Consider the following 20,226-nt stretch of genomic DNA (forward strand, 5'->3'; position numbering starts at 1 on the left):
TTATAAATATGATTAAGATGCCATCCTTTCAAAAATCCCTTCAAAGTAGGATACACATTTGTTCTGTCACTTAAAGCATTTCTTTTTAAAACCACATGAGCTTCCAATGTCAAGGAAATAGCAATATTTTCCCTTAATGGCAGGATGATTGAGGTAAATTGATGAGATAAATAAATGGAAGGTAGTTTCACTGTTTCTTCAAGGAAAGGCATAGCTGTTATTTCACAGACAGACCACAAGGAAAAAAATGAAGCAGTTAGCCAGCATTTCCTCCTCCAAGTCATTCTCTCAGACTTATGCTAGGACCAGTTCTTTCTGGGCACCAAAAGAAAATGGGCTGCAGCCTCTACTCTCTCATCAGATGGTCTTCTCCAAGCTGGTCTGGCTACTTGAATGCAGAGCAGGCTGCTGCGACAGTGCTCAGTCCTGACCACAGGCCAGTGATCACTGCCTTCCTCCGGTGGAAAGCATTTTCATGGCATCTGCACGCCACGTGGTTTTGCTTTGCTTGTTTCCAGTATCAGCACACGTCCCCTTCTAGGACCATGCAAGGTAGGATATGAACAAAAAAGGTTTTTTTTTTTTTGGTTTTCTTTGGTACAAAGTTTTTTGTTTTTTTTTTTTGGTGGCACAATGGTTAAGTGCTCAGCTGCTAACTTAAAAGTTGGTGGTTCTAACCCACCAGCCGCTCTGCTGGAGAAAGATGGGGCAGTCTGCTTCCATAAAGATTCACAGCCTCGGAACCCTATGGAGGAGTTATACTCTGTCTCACAGGTTTGCTATGAGTTGGAATCGACTTGATGGCAGCGGGTTTGGTTTTTCTGGACCTCGGATGTTAGGTCTTGTACGAGGGCTAGCTGCTCATTCTTCTAGAGAACTGCCAGTGATTTACCGATGCTGACAGTTGCCCTTACAGAGCACTTAGTACAACCTCTTCACTTTAAAAAAGACAAAATTGAGACTTTAAGAGGTTAAATGACTTGACCAAAGCCACAGAGCTGGTTCATAGCATAACAAAATAAGAACCCAGAGGCCTTGTGTTGCGAGCTTTATGTACCACACAATCCATAGTAACAGGAGAAAGTCAAAGAATACTTAATGAGCTTCCATGGGGTGCTATTTCTCAGAAATATGTAAAAGAAATTAGAGAAAGGAGGATCCCCTCTAAATCATCTTCATACGTGAATGGCATGGGAGTGGGTCAGTCAGTCCTAAAGTTTCTGTCTGGGAACTGTTTCCACCATTTCCCCTTAACCCTCTGCCTTCCCTTCCCAGCACATCTACACTTCTGTTAATGCCATGCTCTCTCCTGGAAGACTGTATCCTCAATCTTGGGCTGCTCCTCATGCCAGCAGATGAAGCAGCTCACTCACCACCTCTTCTATGAGGCCTTGGTGGGGCAGAATGAATCTCTCTTCTACTTCTGAATTCTGAGTAATCTGCAAATAACTCTACTATAGAGTGTGTATGTATTGCAGCTACTAGGCGGTACAAATGGCTTGCACTTGACTGCTAACTTGAAGGTCGGCGGTTTGAACTTACCCAGCGGTACCTAGAGAGATAGGCCTGCCTACAGGCTTCAAAAAAGATGACAGCCAAGACAGCCCTATGGAGCGCAGATTTACTCTGTAACACATGGGGCTGCCACGAGTCTGAATCGATTTGAGGACAACTAATGGCATTAACCCTCCAACTAGGCTATGAGCTTCATCACAGCACAATTGGGTTTTAATCATTTTTGTATATTCAGAAACAAATTCTGTTACGGGTACAAGATACCAAAACCAAACCCACTGCCATGGAGTTGATTCTGACTCATGGCGACTGCCCCATAGGGTTTCCAAGGAGTAGAACTGCCCCATAGGGTTTCCAAGGAGCAGCTGGTGAATTTGAACCACTGACCTTTTAGTTAGCAGCCAAGCTCTTAACTACTGCACCACCACAGATGCTCAAAAAATGTGTTTGTAGAGATGATGCAAATCTGAAGTTTCTTTTTCTAGAGTATGGTTTGAGACTATGAACACTGTAGAACAAAACAAAGATGGCTTCCAGAATGAAGTGGCTGACAGAATATATTGAATACTGTAGATCTGGTTCTGGTAGGACACAAGCTATGTATCACAAAGGTTTAAAAACACTGATTCCCTTTACTTTAGAAAAATCATTGTCAACAGTATTATACTTTTTCATTGCCCTGAAACTGTTAATAACCATTTAGACTGACAATAATAATAATAGGCAGTCATTTGCTGTAAATAATTTGAATCCAAGTTCAAAATAGAAAATAACATAAAACATACAAATAAAGAATAGTTTGGTCCTAGGTCATGGGTGCTCAAGTGCAGTCACTTTGGAAGGTTGCAAGACCATCAATTAAGAGACGAGTTGAAGGCAGAGATTAACTAACAAGCTTGGAAAAGGAAATCTATTATAATAAAGTCTGGTGTTAGATTTTGATCACACCTGAGTAAAGCAGAAATCAAGGTCAGATGAATAGTTAACGGTCATAGTCACTGCTGTCTCAGAATTATGTGAAATTGTATTAAATAATAAAAAAGGGACAGTAAATTCCGTTTTAAGTTTTAAATAACCAACTGTCTAGTTTTCAAGATTTAGAGAGAAATGGATTTTAATGGAACTAAACAAAGATGGTTAAGCTGTTTTTTCCTGGCACATACACAAGGTTTAAAAACAAAAACCACTGCCACCAAAGTTAATTCCGACTCATAGCGACCCTACAGGACAGAGTAAAACTGCCCCATGGGGTTTCTAAGGAGCAGCTGGTAGATTCAAATTGCCCACTTTTTGGTTAGCAGCCGAGCTCTTAACCACTACGCCACCAGGGTTTCCTTAATTGTGTTACTAGTATTAAAAAGTTTTAGGTCAAAAAAACTTTTTAAAGCATTTTTTGTGAATTGTATGTTCCCTAAACGTGAACACAATATTTGATCTGTTTGTTTATTTTACTTTATAAGCATTGATAAAAATGTAAATACATATATACCTAAAACGCTGTTCTCCTACCAGCACAGACTTTAAGCTCTCCGGCCATTTTAGTTATACATAAAAAGAATTACAGAGAAGATATACATTTATTACTTATGTAAACTAAGGCATGTTAATTACAATACTATTTTCAAAGGTTATTTTTAAAAGCTTCATTTAAAAAAAATTTTAAATTTGGATACTACGCAGGTTCAATCTTTTTTTTTTTTTTTAATTTAAATGCTAAATACCTTTATTTTTTTTTTCCCAAAATTTTATTTATTTTGTTGTTGTTGTTGAGAATATGCCCGGTTCAACCTTTCAGTAGGAATGCTGGTTTGTTAGGTTTGGCCATTTTTTCTTTATCCACCTTAAAAAACAAGGAATGTCAGTTTAATTAAAAAAATATAAATACTTGTAGTGATACTTTAAATTATTAGCCCTTAAAAACATTGCTTAACAAATCAAGTTTAGCATAATTTGAGGCAAATTTAATTTCACCTAAGGCTGGAATGTTTTACTCTGCCTTTGGCTTCAGGTTATACTTTTGTGGCTGGAAAAAATATTCTTCAATAGCACTGACTAGTTCATTCAGTTCCTTCTTCAGCTGCTCGGGATCACTGAAAAATAAAGAAAAAAAATCCAGGTTAATGGGTTATTTCAAAGCATATTTTAATTAACTCTGCACATTGATTAAAGAACATTGAAAGTTAACCTTAAGAGCAGGGTTAAATCAGACAAAGTAAAACCCTAATGACCTAAGCGTGGGAACACATCTGTTGAATTAGACAAAACCCTCATGAGACAATATGCCTGATTTTCCCCAAAGGTTTTCCAAGGTTTTTATTATAAAAAAAAAATCATCCCTTTGCTCTTCTCATAAGAATTTTTAAGAAACACAATTTTTGGCCTCGTATATCTAAAAGATCTCCAATGGTTGTACCTAACAGTACAGAGAAAACTTTCATGGCTCCACTTGTCATTAAATCCTGCTGGACTTTTAAAAACAAGACATCTCTGTTGAGTTCTCAGTCTCCAGGGGTAGGAATGCGTGCCATCAAACTACGGGAAAGCAAAGCTGCAACCTTGTCTGTAAAATCTTCTTAGAATAGATAGAGGTGAGGAGCTGCCTACTGGGACTGTGCAGTCACAAACCTGAGCTCAGACCCAGCGGGTTTTATCTTTATCCTTCTATCTCCAGGACTAAAGGGTCATAACTAAAGTAGATACAATACGCTAAGGAGACAGGACAGGGGCATTGGTGGTTCAGTGGTAGAAGTCTCGCCTTCCACGTAGAAAACCTGGTTTCGATTCCTGACAAAGGCATCTCACGCTCAGCTCCCACCCATCTGTCAGTGGTAGACTGTGCGTTGCTATGACGTTGAACAGGTTACAGCAGAGCTTCCAGACTAAGGTGGACTAGGAAGAGTGGGCTGGCGATCTACTTCTGACAATCAGCCAATGAAAACTCCAGGGATCACAACAGTCTGATCCCAATCCATCATGGGGATGGTGCAGGACGGTGCTGTGTCTCACTGAACACAGAGTTGGTAAGAAATCAAGTTTTCAAGCCCAAGGAGAACATTTACATGCAAACAATTGGAAGGTAAATATTAGGAAAAACTGACTTGTAATTAAACAGTCTCCCAGCAGCTTATGTAAGAGTCAGGCTACTGTTGTTGTTGCCTGCTGTCGAATTCGGACTCACAGGGACTCTGTGTACAATAGAACAAGACACTGCCCGATCCTGCACCATCCTCACAGTCGTTGCTACGGCTTTAGTCCATCATTGTGGCCACTGTGTCAGGCCACATCATTGAGGGTCTTCTTCTCTTTCACTCTATTTTTTTTTTTTTGGTTGTACATAAGTAGCCTCAGCAGCTACTCTTTTTATTCTTGGTCATTGTTGTGAACATATCTATCACATGGCTTTTGGCGAGTCAGCTTTTCACAGGTATACAATTTACTGACAGCAATTACAATAATCAGCTGTGCAAACCTACCCTTAATCAATGTGATTTTTCCATCACTGTTAACCCCCCTTTCCTCCATCACTGCTAACCCCCCTTTTCTCCCTCCCCCCCACCCCGGTAACCACTAATAAACTTTGGTCTCTATACATTTGCTTTTTCTTGTCTTTTTATATAAGTGAGGTCATACAATATTCATCCTTTTGTGATTGGCTTATTTTACTCAACATAATGTCTTTAAGCTCCATCCATACTGTAGTATTTATCAAGATTTCATCTCTTCATTATTCCTAACTGGTACATACACTGCATAATATGTACCACATTTTGTTTATTCATTCATCTGTTGATGGGCATTTAGGTTGTTTCCACCTTTTGGCTATTGTGAATAGTGCTACAATGAACAGTGGTATACAAGTCTCTTTTTGAGTCTCTGCTTTCAAGTCTTTTGGGTATATACTAGGAGTGGAATTGCTGGGCCATATGGTATTTCTATTTTTAGTTTTTTGAGGAATTGCCACACTGTTTTCCACAACAGCTGTACCATTTTGCATTCTCACAGCAATGGGTAAGGGTTCTAATTTCCCCACATCCTCGCCAACATTTGTTATTTTCTGTTTTTTAAAATCTTTGCCATTCTAGTGAGAGTGCAATGGTATCTCATTGTGGTTTTGATTTGCATCCCTCTGATGGCTAATGACACTGAACATCTTTTTATGTGATCAGTGGCCATTTGAATGTCCTCTTTGGTGAAATGCCTATTTAAGTCCTTCACCCATTTTATGGTTCTTTCACTGACTCTTTACCAAGCATGATGTCTTCCTCCAGGGTCCCTCCTGATAACCTGTCCAATAAGTCTCCACCATCCTCACTTCTAAGAAGCATTCTAGCTGTACTTCTTCCAAAACAAATTTGTTGGTTCTTCTAGCAGTCCATGGTATATTCAATATTCTTTGCCAACACCGTAATTCAAAGGCATCAATTCTTTGGTCTTCCTTATTCATTGTCCAGCTTTCACATGCATACGAGGTGACTGAAAATACCAGGGCTTGGGTCAGGTGCACCTTAGTCCTTAAAGTGACATCTTTGCTTTTAAAGACTTTTACGAGGTCTTTCACAGCAGATTTGCCCAATGCAATACATCGTTTGATTTCCTGACTGCTGCTTCCACGGGCTTTGATTGTAAGTGATGAACTGGGCTATCTGGCTGAGGAGATTTCTAAGCAAGATCTTAAAGGGATTGTGGGGCTTCTCCTTGCCACTTTCAGTAAAATGTGAGGAAAGAGATGGACTTAAAAATGAACTGTGCCAAAAGAAAACCAAACTTAAAGACTTGGAAAATTCTGTCGTATAAACTAAGGACACGTGTCCTAGAATGTTTACCAAGGACGTGGCTGCACCATTTTTTGTTAAAGAGATTACACCTGTGACTGATGGACTTCACCAACTACCACAGCAGAAAACCCATCAGTTAGACTGAAGGGGACAGAGAAAGAATGAGAGAAAAGAATGCTGTCTGCCTCTTGGAATTTTACCAGCAGAAAACACGCTGAAGGAGCCACATCTGTGGTCCTCCAACTAGCCTACCATAAATTGCTGTAAGTAGTAAGAGCTGAAAAGCTGAATTAAAAAAATCCTTCAATTTATACTTTCATTACTTCATAATCACCCATTTTTAATATATGCAAACTTTATTTTAATTGGAAAAGCAACCCTTGTAACTAGTTAAGATCATTTTTACATTGCAATAGCTAGGCAGAATAACCAGAACAATCCATTTTATAATGGATATTAACTGTGGCTCTACTACTTACTAGCTTTGTGCAGGTGGGCAAGTGACTTAGCCTTTCTAAGGCCCAGATTCCTCATTTGTAAAACTACCTTCTCAAGATAGGTGTTGTGTAGATTAAGAGAAATTATATAAGACAATTAGCACAATTAGCGCCTGGCCCAAAGTCCTCAACAAATGTAGCTACCATTATAATTATTTTTACCCCCATTGGCAACATATAAAACAATTATGCTTCATAAAAGTACATATAAATTACACAAGTCTTTTTTTCCTTCTCCAGTAAAATGCTTTGAAGAAACCAACAGTTCTTAGGAAGGCACATATGCTGTTAAAAAAAAAAAAAAAGCAACTAAGATGTCCTTCAGTAGGTGACTGGATAAACAAATTGTGGCATATCCATATAACAGAGTATTATTCCGTGATAAAAAGAACTGAGCTATCAAGCTACATGGAGGACCATAAATGCATATTGCTAAGTGAAAGAAGTCAATCTGAAAAGGCTATATGCCGTATGTTTTCAACTATATGACATTCTAGAAAAGGCACAACTATTGCTGTTATAGAGACAGTGAAAAGATCAGTGGTTGCCAGAAGTTCAGGGGGAAGAGGGTGGTGAAAAGGTGAAGCACAGGGCACTTTAAGGGTAATGTAACTCTTCTGTGTAATGGTAGATACGTGACATTATGCATTTACCAAAACACATAGAACTAGGCACTTACTTTTCTCTAACGATCACGAAAAACGTTTAAGCTAAATGAGAGCTAAAAACAGTGCAGGATTCTCGATTGGGAGAAAACTTTATTTTGGGGACTTGTGAGGAAGTTTGAATTTATATATCAATTTGGCTAGGCTGTAGCCTTAGCTGGAGACTGGGTGGTGTGGTGGTCAAGTGTTCGGCTGTTAACCAAAAGGCCAGCAGTTTGAATCCAACAGCTGCTCCTTGGAAACCCTATAGGGTAGTTCTACTCTGACCTATAGGGTCACTATGAGTCAGAATCAACTCAGTGGCAATGGGTTTTATAGTCCTTAATTGGAGCCCTGGTGGCACAGTGGTTAAGAAAGAGCTCAGCTGCTAAGCAAAGAGTTGGCAGTTTGAATCCACCAGCTGCTTCCTGGAAATCCTATGGGACAGTTCTGCTCTGTCCAATAGGGTTGCTATAAGTTGGCATCGACTCGGGCGGCAACGGGTTTGGGTTTGGTTTTGGTACATTCCTCACTTATCCAATCAGACACTAATCTAGGTGTTGCTGTGAAGGTATTCTGTAGATGTTATTACAGTCTAATCAGTTGACTTTAGGTAAAGGAGGTTATCCTAGATATATGTGTGGGCCTGATTCTATTAATTGAAAGGCCTTAAAAATATAACTAAAGTTTCCCTGAAGAAGAAATTCTACCTGTGGATGCAGCTTCAGCTCATGCCCAGGAGTTCCAGCCTGCCCTTCCTTATAGCTTGTTGTTAGGAGATACATATTGAAGTATTTAGGAGTGAAGTACCACGAGGCCTCAGACTTACAATGGTTCAGGCAAAAAAAAACCCAACAAAAACAACATACAATATATACGGTGAGAGAGCAAATACTGCACAACGTGAACAACAACTGTTGAGTCTAGGTTAGGTCAGCAAACTATGGCTTGCAACTTGCTTTTATAAATAAAGTTTTATTTTAATACAGCCCTACCAGTTCCTCAACTACAGAGCTGAGTAGATGTGACAGAGGCCACATGGCCTGCAAACCCTATGGATATTATATCAGCATTTCTACAGATTTTAAATTTTTTAAAATAACAAGTTGGAAAAAGCTAGACATTTTCCTCAACAACAACAAAAAAATCTTTTAATGCAGAATTTTATTTACAAAGGCTTTTCTCTTCTAAAATATTAGTAGGTCATGGAATTCTAGGAACAAAATGAAATCCATGGTATATAATAGAGTAATAATATTTCAGGTCATAAGGAAACCTTAGCCATAGCTATATTGCTGTTACACCATTAGGGATGCTGGTGCTTTCTCTGAGCCCTGACAGCATACCCATGGGCTGACCTAGTGTCCAATGTTTCATTTAATAAAGGGCAACAACATTTCAATGAATATAATAAAAGGACAATTTCCCAAAGTACTTTCAGCAATTTACAGATTAATATTTAAATTGAAGTCTACTAACTAACACATATAAAAATTTAAAATACCATAAAAAACCCAGTGCCGTCAAGCCGATTCCAACTCATAGTGACGCTACAGGACAAGGTAGAGCTGCCCCATAGAGTTTCCAAGGAGCACCTGGCGGATTTGAACTGCCGACCCTTTGGTTAGCAGCCGTAGCATTTAACCACTACCCCACCAGGGTTTCCTTAAAATACCACAGATCCTTAAAATACTAAGTAGTGTTATCGCTATTATTACAAAGGAGAGTTTTCTGAAATGTGACATATATTTTCACAGGATAATGAAAAGGAAAGGACAAGTATACAGAGAAAATACATCCTTAAGCTGAACTAAGATCTATTTGTTTTTTAAAAGAATGAGACATAGAAACATGAAAATACTAAGTGAGAATAAGAATTACAAAGTAATATCTATGGAAAATTATACACAATAAAGTAGCAAAGAGCTTATTATTTCATGCACCTGGAAACACTGATACTAGTACAATATTACAGTAAAATTTTGGTAATCCCTAACTTTAAGAAAATGAACTGTTTTATATGTTCATTCAAGTGGCTTAATAGTTGAGTTTCTGCTCTTTAAGCATAAAAAGGTTTTGAATGAGAATTTATAGCAAAATGTATTATACAGCCCCAAGGCTTCTTAAATATATTTTTATTAGACACGTTGACATCTGCAACAGTAATCATGACTCTGATTGTTGGACCAAAAGCTGCTACTCAGAGGGCTCAGGTACATTTGAGATGTGGGATGCTATTTCCTTTATGAGACAACTCCTGAAGTGGTATATTTTTTAACTTTTTGTTTTTTCAAGTATTTCCTTCTTTGTTATAGCAGTCACTTCTCCCTGTCTAAGAAATGTCTAACTGTAACAATTCTTCCCCCACCCCTCTAACTTGCTACACTTAATCTGCTACAGGTTTGCCAATTTAAGGTACTTGGTCATTTTTCTCTGCTTTATACTCACATAAAGCAAACTTGATCATAAGGCTGGAAAAACCCTTCTATGAGCAAAGCTTTGGTTTGTATATGTGGTAACAACTACCTAGACCTGGGCTGTCTACTACAGTAGCCACTCGCCACACAGGGCTACTGAGCACTTGAAATGTGGCTAGTGCAACTGAGAAACTGAATTTTTCATTTTATACAGTTTCAATTAGTTGAAGTTGAAATATAAAAATTGACACTTAATTCAGTTACTGGAAAACTTAAGTATGTTTAGAACAACTTGGGTATCAAATTCTACTTTTTCAACTCTAAATTTTAGGAATTGAAATATAGATCAAATATTTCTGATGAAAGATTTGTGCTGAAATTGAGATATGGTGAAGTATAAAATACTGAACAGATATAAAAGCTTAGTATGAAAAAAGGAATATAAAACAATTTTTTTCTTGATTCTGAACTATATTCTGAATACGCAAGTGGTGGTTAACTGAGCGCCAGACAAGTGTGCAGTATCACATTTACACATGCTAACCACACGCACCAAGGCTGTTAACACACAAAAGGTTCTGGTTTTTAGAAAGTGACTAAGTCAAACCCTTCACCAAGGTCAAAGAAACATGGCACTGAAGCTACCAGGTTATCAGTTCTTTGACAGCAAAGGCTCTTTATTCTCCCTGGGGCCCAGCAGGCTTGTGCATGGTAGGTACTCAAAGATATGTGCTGACTGCATATGGAATGGATTTTAATATATTCTATCATACACAGGGGAAGGCTGTAGGAGAAAGAGAGCTCATTGGTGTTAGCCTCAAATGAAAAATACTTAGAAAAAGGAAGTATTATTACTATTACTGAAATTAGGTGGGAAACATTCTCATATAAAGAAAGTTAGGAGAGAATAAAGGAATTGCAGATTTTTCGACAACTAAGTAAGCAAGTAATCTTGTCCTTGGATACTTTAAGCAACTCTCAATATCACTTACAAATATTGCTCAGGTTTTGAAACAGCGTATCTATTAAACTACATATTGGAAAGGTGAAAAATTTTACTTATAATGTGAAAAAAAAAAAACAATCTGGAAGTTTAGGCTATAAAAAAAAAAATCACGCCAGCTGCCGTTAACATCATACCTGTTTCCTGGTGGGGCACAAAGCTCTGTGTAGTACTTTATTTTGGGTTCTGTCCCACTGGTCCGCATGGTGGCCACACCCCCATTAGCAAATGTAAAGGTGATCATTTGGCTGCTTCTACTAGAAGGGAGAACCTGGGAATTAATTTACAAATGTTACATATGTAAACAGTGAATCCTCGGAATGTATTCTGACATAAGTAGTATTACCCACTGGATAAACAATAAATACTGAACAAATATAACAATCCCTAAAGGCCCGAAATCAGCTTCAATCAATTATATGATTAAATAAGTTGATCTGCTCACAGTATTTTTAAAAAGGTAAGTAGAGAAGACTTTAGCTGGTAAAAGTAAACATTACTCACCGCTTTTTTGTCAGGTTGGCTGTCATCATAGCCAGTTGTGAGGTCCCTAATGCCAGAAATTTCAAACTTGCCACAAGTCTTTGGGTAATTATTCTTTCCATCGTAATTTCTAAGGTTTTCAAATATCGTTTTAATGGTGCCTTGATCATGGCAGATAAAATATGAAGCCTTGGTAATATGGTAGCCATACCTATCAAAACAAATACAAACACATACAAAATGAGGAACAAATAATCCTGCATAGCATACACAGGGCATGTACCAACCAGTATGTTCTAAAAGAAATGAAACAGACAACCATAACAAGCTTCACATGAATAATTTAGCATTTACTCAAAGGAATAACTTAGCATTAAAAAAGAGGTTTAACAAATTACCCCTGGGGTAACAAACCACTGCCTGGCGTTCAGCCCGTTTTTTTGCGCATGAGTTTTACTAGAATATAACCTTGCTGTGCCCTTTCCCTTATGTGCTGTTTCTGGGGGCTTTTTGCACTACAGAGGCACAGCTGGATAATTGCTACAGACAGTGAATGGTCCTCAAAGCCTAAATATTTACTCTCTGGCTGTCCGTAGAGCCCTGATCTACCCAAATGCCTTTAAAATCCTTAGTACCTTATTGAACATAATGCTCTGACTTCCTACTATACATGCCTTGAGGAAGAGACATCTGCTCATGGCAATGGAACTGCCCAATACGATGGTCTAAAATATGTGTTCCAGCCTTGAGTCACTAACTAGTAACTCACTAACGTTTCCTCTTACAATACACTTGTAGGAAAATCTGATCCAAGAAGAGTCACGTTTATCGAATTTCCTACAAAATCTCTCAAATCCTGAGTCACCCATGCTCGAAAGACTTTATTGTTCAAAACTTTGCTTGGGTGGTAATATTAGCCTATTACTCCAATTCATGTTAGTCTTTGGTGCTTTTTTAGAAATTCCCTGTTGGAGCTCATCAAAGAAGAAAAAAAAATTGCTTAAGCAAGCTTAATAATTTTTCCTAGGGGCATGACTTCATAATTGAAAGTGTTGAATTGTCAGGTTTTAAAGCAGGTCTTTTAAAAATCATTTAATCTGGGTTTGAAGGCTTAGGACCATAGTCTCATGGACAACTCGGTCGAGTGGTATAACACAGCTCACAAAAATCATGATCTGCATCCTAGTGAAGTAAGTAGCATTTTTGGCCTTAAAAGCTTATGAGTGGCCATCTAAGACACAACTATGTGTCTCTACTCACCAGGAGCACAGAGAAGAAACAAGTCTTTAAAAGCCACAACCTCATCTACTCTGAGACCAGAAGTACTAGATGGTGCCCGGCTACCACCACTGACTGTTCTGACCAGGGTCATGATAGTTGGCCCTGGATAGAATGGGAAAAAAATATGGAGCAGAAAACTCAAATTCATTTATATATATACACATATGGCCCAAACACCAAACCCATTGCCATCAAGTCAATTCTGACTCATAGCGACCCTATAAGACAGAGCAGAAGTGCCCCATACACACACCTATATACATACATATGTATACACGTGTGTACGTGTATATGTGTATATATATATAGATAGATAGATAGCTATGCCAGACAAACGAACAGTAGAGAACAGAGGACTCCCTGAGACTATCGCCTTGAAATGTTCTTTAAACCTAGAATGAGCCTATTCCCTGAGACCACCTTTTACTGAAACAGCAAAGAGGCACATGAAATAAAGGATATTGCCCATAAGATTGGTGCCCTACTTTAAAAACCATCAGTATGAGACCAAAAGGTCAACAATTACTCCAAAGCAAAGATGAGAAAATAAGGGGGCAGAGAAACTAGAGTACTGGAAAGAGAACAAGCTGAATGCAATTAAAGATAATGTTTACACATTGTGATAAATGTAACCAATGTCACTGAACAATTTGTGTGGAACCTAACCTGCTTGTAAACTTTTACCAAAGACTCAGTATTACTTGGAAAAAAAAAACAAAACACTTAAAGTACTATTTAGTAAGTGGATGTTTTATGTAGATTACGAATAAAGGATAAAAATAAGGACTGTACTAGTATTATGTAAACAAATGAGTACTCATGGCTTGGGATAAAACTCGAATGACAGCATCATACACAGATGCAGGAAGTGCTTTATCTCAAACATCTAAAACAGCAGTGAAAACTAAGTAGGTGACAATGACTCCAATGTCAAAGATGCACCCAGTGTCATGTGGACAAAACGCTGTATTTTGAAATTAATGTATTATTTTGTGATTCTATGTGTAAAATAAGAAATTAAGTACTGGAAGAAGAGACTTGACTACTTCATCTCCATCTGTAAAAATGATCCACACCTCTATATATTCAAGTTGGCCAAAAAAAATTTCTTGAGGCTTCTCACTGGGAAAATGGAGCACTGCTTTACATTCCTAAGTATTCAGTAATCACTATGCATCATAAGAATATTGCACCTACAAATAACCAAACAACAGTTAACAAGCCATCAAAAGAGTCATTTAAATGTTTTCTATATAGTAAGTTCATATCATGCTTTATTTAACTTGGAATTTGGTTGTGAATCTTATTTTAAAGCAATACATTTAATCTTTTTTGACATTGGACATTTAAAAGCATATTTTTCAATTAGACATTTTCACAACTAATGTCCTCATTTGTTAAGAATTCATGTGATTATGAACGGCAATTAATATTAAGAGGTTAAGCATCAGTAGGAAAAGGTGATCTCTGACTTAGTTTTTATAAGAAATCAAATCCATAACCAATAAATGTTAGTATCTTATATACAAGAATAAAGGATTTAAAAATGTTACTTTAATTAAACAGAGCCAATAGCAACTTACTCAACATAGATGGCCTTCAGCTGCTGAGACAAAGACAAATTCTTGGTTGCTAGAAAGCTAGCTAACTCTGCAGTAATGACAGCAGCACTGACTCCATCTTTGTCCAGGACAAAGGGGCAGCACATGTACCCTGCAGAAAACACACATCATACACAGAGTCTTAGGTTCCTTCATATCACTGTGTAAAGTCACATGTGGGTACGCATCCCAGCTATCACAATTAGAATTCACACAGTACTGAGGATAAGGATGACTCTCCTTTAGCACTATACATTAAAGAATCTAGCCCAGTGCCTAACATATGGCAAGCCTTCAAGAAATATTTGTTGAATAACCTATAGGTGCGTTTTCTGCCTTGCCAAATCATGCCCACTCACTTGGTCCAGCTCAAGTCCCTCCAGCTCACATGAAATAACTTCTAACTGTTCTAGGCAATGCTTATCTCTTTCTTCTCTGAGTCCCAATAAGCCCTTGCTGTTGAGTCAATTCTGACTCATTAGTGACCTTATAGGACAGAGAGCTGCCCCATATGGTTTCTAAGGCTGCAAACCTTTACGGAAGCAGATTGCCACATCCTTTTCCCGTAAAGCGGCTGGTGGGTTCAAACCACCAGCCTTTGGGCTGGCAGCTGAGCGCCTAACCAGTGCACCACCAGGGCTCCTCTGAATCCCAAGAGTTCTGTTATTTACATTATTCATCTTGATACCTAGCCTATATTCTTTTGTGTGGTTATATAACCAGATCTCTATAAGCTGCTGTGGACCAAGGTCAGCAGCAGTCATCTCACTCAGAGTCACTGCCCAATAATAGGCAATAAATATTTGATGAACGAATGCAAGAAACTCTTTCTTTTTAAAAATAAAGACCTATAGAAACGCAAGGCATCGACAAGAGAAGTGGTGAGCAGGGGAAGTGGACATATAAGAAGTCTCTGTACTTTCTGCACAAATTTTTTGGAAGCCTAAAACTGTTTTAAAAAATAAAAGTCTATTTAAAAAAAATAAAAGAAAGTCAGATCATGTTTACACTAATAAAAAAAACAAAACACTGTAGAGTGACAAGTCTGCCAAATCCGACAACAAAAAAGCAAAAGCTGAGCTATTACACTTTATTCAGTTAATTAAACAACTAACGTGTATCTGTGCTGCAGAGAATATACAGATAAACCAGAAGAGTACACATTTTACAATAAATACAAAGTGTAATAGTTTTTACTAAACAGCTAAAATATTCCTGGTGTGACCATCTGAATTTCAAATTTCTATAGCTGGCTCTCCTTTCTGCTCATGTATATTGACAAATAATTTAGGACAAGGGTTTTTCAGTCATTCAGGCTGGACTTGGAGCTGTCCTCTGGAGTGACCAGCACTTTGATGAGAGCATCACGGTGGTGCCATATCTTATCTTCCTGATGGACCTCAGCACAGATCTTCATGTGGTGCTTTCAGGGGGAAGTGGACTATATTAGGCCTGGACGTCAAACCAGCAGTTGAGGAGTCATTGTAACTCTCAAAAACATGTGGACTCTCAAGCTACTGGCAGCCTTGCACAGAACACTGTTTTCAGTCACCTGGAAATGCATTTTCTTTCTTACGCTAATGTCTTCGTTATTTGTAAGCTATTCCTTTTAGCTGAAAATAAATCTGAGATGATAATTTTGGACTAGGGCAGCTCAACCTCAAGGAACAGTTACCCAAACATCGCAGAAGCAAAAGCAAATTGTGCGCTCCTGCTTCACTGCTGACCTCTTGAGCTCAGATCCAAACCCAAATCCTTTTCCCAGAATGTGCCTTAGAAGCAAGGATAGCAAGACTTCGTCTCTCATACTCTGGACATGTTATCAAGAGGGACCAGTCCCTGGAGAAGGACATCATGCTTGGTAAAGTAGACAGTCAGTGAAAAAGAGGAAGACCCTCAATGAGATGGATTGACACAGTGGCTGCAACAATGCGCTCAAGCATAACAAAGATGGTGAGACTGATGCAGGACTGGGCAGCTTCGTTCTGTTGTCGTACACGGGGTCGCTATAAGTCAGAACCAGCTCGATGGCACCTAACAGCATAACAACAACAGGCGTTAATCGATTCTATCATTCACATTATCATTTCTTACCTATAGCTTCTTCAAATGCAAAGAGCACATTTTTCCCCTGGTCTATTAGTTGTTTGGCTCTGTTTCCCATCCACTTAAAGCCAGTTAATGTTTCCTAAAGGAATAATTCAAAAGAGAAAGAAATGCCTTAGATCTTCTACAAAGCAAAAGAAAGGGAAAAGAGTGATTCTTGCAAACGTCTTACCTCAAAATGAAAACCCTCCTTTAAGGCGATGGCCCGTAAGATTTTGGAGGAGACGGTGCTAGACAACATATATGTGTCTTTGAGGGCACTGCGATCTTGGTTCTTTTCTTTCCAAGAGGTAAAGAGCCACCAGCCCAAGAGGGCCCCCAACTCATTGCCTGAAAACACTCTCCATTCACCACTGAAAGAAAAACCAACCCATTCATTAATTTCAGGGAAGCTACTGGGACAGGACAACTAAGCCAAGTAAGACTCGTAGTAGTCTTATTACTGACCATCTTCAAATACATGGCCAAAAATGTGACTGCTATCTCACAAACATTTGAGATACATGATACCGCATATGAGCAACTTGCTTGGACAAATATCCTGTCTTTGTGGATAGTTTAAGTATGACAGTGATCACACTTAATGCCTTTATTTCTCTGCTTTGGTTTTAAGCATAACTGGAAGATGCTGGCAAGATCCTCTCAAACATAAGTGTGTGTATCTCAATGTTTGATCTGGTTAGTGCTGCTGATTCTAGATGGTAATAGTTTAGCAGTCTTTAAGACTGAGCTTGGTATTAAAACAGTTAGAACACCAAAGAATAGATGTGCAATTTATGTTTCTCTCTGTAATACAGGGAAACCCTGGTGGCGCAGTGGTTAAGAGCTACGGCTGCTAACCAAAAGGTCAGCAGTTCAAATCCACCAGGCGCTCCTTGGAAACTCTATGGGGCAGTTCTACTCTGTCCCATAGGGTCACTATGAGTCAGAATCAACGCTATGGCAATGGTTTTTGGGGGGTTCTATAATCCAGAAGGCTAGAAGTAAATCTCCCATTTCAGCATGTGTCACATTAGCTTATCTTCCTAAAAACTAATATAGAATTGAACCTATTTCTCATGATCTAAATTCCTAACTCTTCGGTAGTACCTCACCACCCACAGAACATCACAAATGCTTGCTTTAACACATGAAACTACTTGGATTCTGCTTACCTTTCAACTTTTTTCCCCACCGACTACTCCTCTGTACAAACGCTATGGTCAAATGCATCTTAAAAACTCTGTAAGCATCCTACAGGTATTATTCCTCTCTGGTCTGCTCACCTGAATCCAACACTTCCTTGAAAGTCCAGCTCCTTACCAAACTCTGTGGCAAATACTGAACTGCGAACCCAGCACCAAGCAAAGTACTTTCCCTCACTGAGCACTGAATCATTCTGGTTGTCGTCATTGCTATTAGATGTCGTCAAGTTGATTTTGACTCAGCAATCTCAGGTGACAGAGTAGAACTGCCCCATAGGGTTTTCTGGGTTGTAATCTTTATAGAAGAAGACTGCTAAGTCTTCCTCCCTGGAGCCGCTGGGGAGGGGGAGGAGGGGGCTCAAACTGTCAACCTTTCCATTAGCAGCTGAGTGCTTAACTGTTGTCCCACCAGGGTTCCTTGTCCACTGATTCTAATAAAGTCAATTATAAAATAACAATACAAATAGTGGGCTGATTTACTCTGCATTATGCATGCTGATCATGAGACCCCCACAGATCAGCATCTTGCTTCATTAGAGGACCCGACAGAAGGTTCAGGAAGATGATCATTTGCAAAATAAATGGGAAATATTTCCAAATAGGTCCAGCCTCCCCAGGACAATTCTGGTTTTGAAGATGTGATGCTCTAATTTTCATCATTTAGGTTATCGCAATTAATTTTACCTGTCTTGCTTTTCCGCCACAGCAAGTCTATCAGCATCTGGGTCATTTGCCAAAACAATTTGGGCCTTGATTTTGTCAGCCAGATCGAAAGACAAATTCTGAAAAAGAGTTTGGAAATTAAAAACATAAATCAAGAATTGAGCATCCTGTAGTCTTTAAAAACTTTCAGTTTTTAAGAACTAAAAGAAGACTGTTAGGGATTGAATTATGTCCCCTAAAAAGATACACTGAAGTTTTAAGCCCAGTACCTGTGAATGTGACTTTGTTTAGAAACAGTCTTTGAAGACATTACCAGTTAACATCAGTTATCAGTTAAGTCATTCTGGAGTAGGGTGGGTCCTTATCCAATATGAGTGAGGTTGTCAGGAAAAAGGAGGAGATAGAGAGACAGAGGAAGGAAGGCTAGTGAAGATGTACCTACAGGTCAAGAACACCTAGAACTACCAGTAGCTAGAAGAGAGGCATGAAACACTCTCGCTGAAAGCCTCAGAAGGAATCAAAACGGCCAATACCCTGATCTGGATTCCCAGCCTCCAGACTGTGACACAATGTATTTCTTTTGTTTAAAGCTGCTTACTTTGTGGTATTTTGTTACAGCAGCTATAGTAAACTACTACAAAGACTTTCCCTAAACTAAGGCTGAATTTTATTTCCAGAGCTGGTCTTCGTTGGCCATATATGATCTTCCTAAGTCAAAGGTCAGATGATGAGAGAATCAACACAGGACCCACACCTACCTGTGGAATTCACCCCATCTGAGAGTATGTGGGTGGTTGGACTGGCATTTCCAGGTTTTCACCGTGTGATCAACCTCACAAACCAAAACAAACCAACTCTCTGAATATCCCTAAGGTTAATCATAATCTAAACAATACTTCTTCATATCAGAGAAATGAAAATTAAGGTATAAAAACTATAGTGTGATAAATCTACATTCTATTAATGTCTCTTTTTGGCATTAAGGAGCACAGCAACTAAAACTAAATTAAATAGATTTAAACTAACACATAGATTTCAGCCCTCACATCCTCACTAAAAAACAAGCCAGTTGTCCTTGAGCGGATTCTGACTCATGACGACCCCAGGTGTGTAGAGGAGAGCTGCTTCTTAGAGTTTTCAAGGCTGTGGCCTTTCAGAAGAGGATCACCAGGCCTGTCTTCCGAGGCTCCTCTGGGTGGGTTCAAGCTGTCAACGTTTTGATGAGTAGTTAGGTGTTTACCCATTTTCACCACACAGGGACTCCCACATCATATACTAGGGTCTAATTTGAAGGTTTCTTTAAGAAATCATTGACTAATAAATATAAATATTTCTGATGATGAAATGACTTTTCACCAGGCACACTACAAATACTTAAAAATTTCTTTTACTGGATAGTAATGGTTTTGAATATAAAAGATAAATTTTGTAATAAAGAAAAAATAAGGTTACCAAGACTCTTTTACCCTCTTCGGGGTTTGGGAATATCACTGTTGGAAACTCAGGGTCAGGATCTTTCTGCTCGGGAACAGCCTCGGGGGGAGCAAAGTCAAAGGCTCGGAAAGCCGACTGCACGAAGTCGTGACCCACGCCGTGCACGGAGGTGTGCACGAACTTCACCTTGGTCTCCCTGTTCACACTCCTAGAATCAGATATACCATGGGAAATGATGAAATATAGAAAGTTGGCTCTCAGAACTGGAACATTTGCAAAATATCAAGAAACTAGATTCTTAAGAATGTGAGAATCAATGCAGAAGAATGTCCAAGACAGCTGAATATCTTTCTGTTAAAAGAAAATGAAATAAAACTTATCTACTCCCTCCCAAGTAGACATATACACTCTTTCAACACATTAGTTTTAAACATTAGTTGTTTTCAGTAAATTGGATGGTGCTCGATTTTGATTCATGTTAGAGCTTTCACATCTAGGGTAGAATAAAAGAAAGAAACCCAAGGCTCAGGCTCCAGGATAAGACTCACCGTGGGCTCAGTGCATGCCCACCCCACTGCAGGGCCAGCTCCAGGGCTCCAGGGACTTTCTACCAGCTTCAGAAA

General features: G+C 38.8%; 1 protein-coding gene across 1 annotated transcript in view; it reads right to left on the reverse strand.

The window, feature by feature from the left end:
* Positions 1-563: 563 nt before the first annotated feature.
* PGM2 (phosphoglucomutase 2) overlaps positions 564-20,226 on the reverse strand; it is a 45,464-nt gene continuing 25,801 nt past the window's right edge. The window contains exons 7-15 of the mRNA XM_003411389.4: positions 19,622-19,811; positions 18,191-18,288; positions 16,495-16,675; positions 16,311-16,404; positions 14,199-14,328; positions 11,356-11,545; positions 10,989-11,122; positions 3,487-3,605; positions 564-3,355 (exon numbers count right to left, since the gene is read on the reverse strand). Of these exons, the coding sequence (XP_003411437.1) occupies positions 3,503-3,605; positions 10,989-11,122; positions 11,356-11,545; positions 14,199-14,328; positions 16,311-16,404; positions 16,495-16,675; positions 18,191-18,288; positions 19,622-19,811 (1,120 nt within the window). The 3' untranslated portion in view covers positions 564-3,355; positions 3,487-3,502. The remainder of the gene's footprint in view (positions 3,356-3,486; positions 3,606-10,988; positions 11,123-11,355; positions 11,546-14,198; positions 14,329-16,310; positions 16,405-16,494; positions 16,676-18,190; positions 18,289-19,621; positions 19,812-20,226) is intronic.

The sequence above is a fragment of the Loxodonta africana genome, chromosome 5, assembly GCF_030014295.1.
Source record: "Loxodonta africana isolate mLoxAfr1 chromosome 5, mLoxAfr1.hap2, whole genome shotgun sequence".
Taxonomy (NCBI): Eukaryota; Metazoa; Chordata; class Mammalia; order Proboscidea; family Elephantidae; genus Loxodonta; species Loxodonta africana.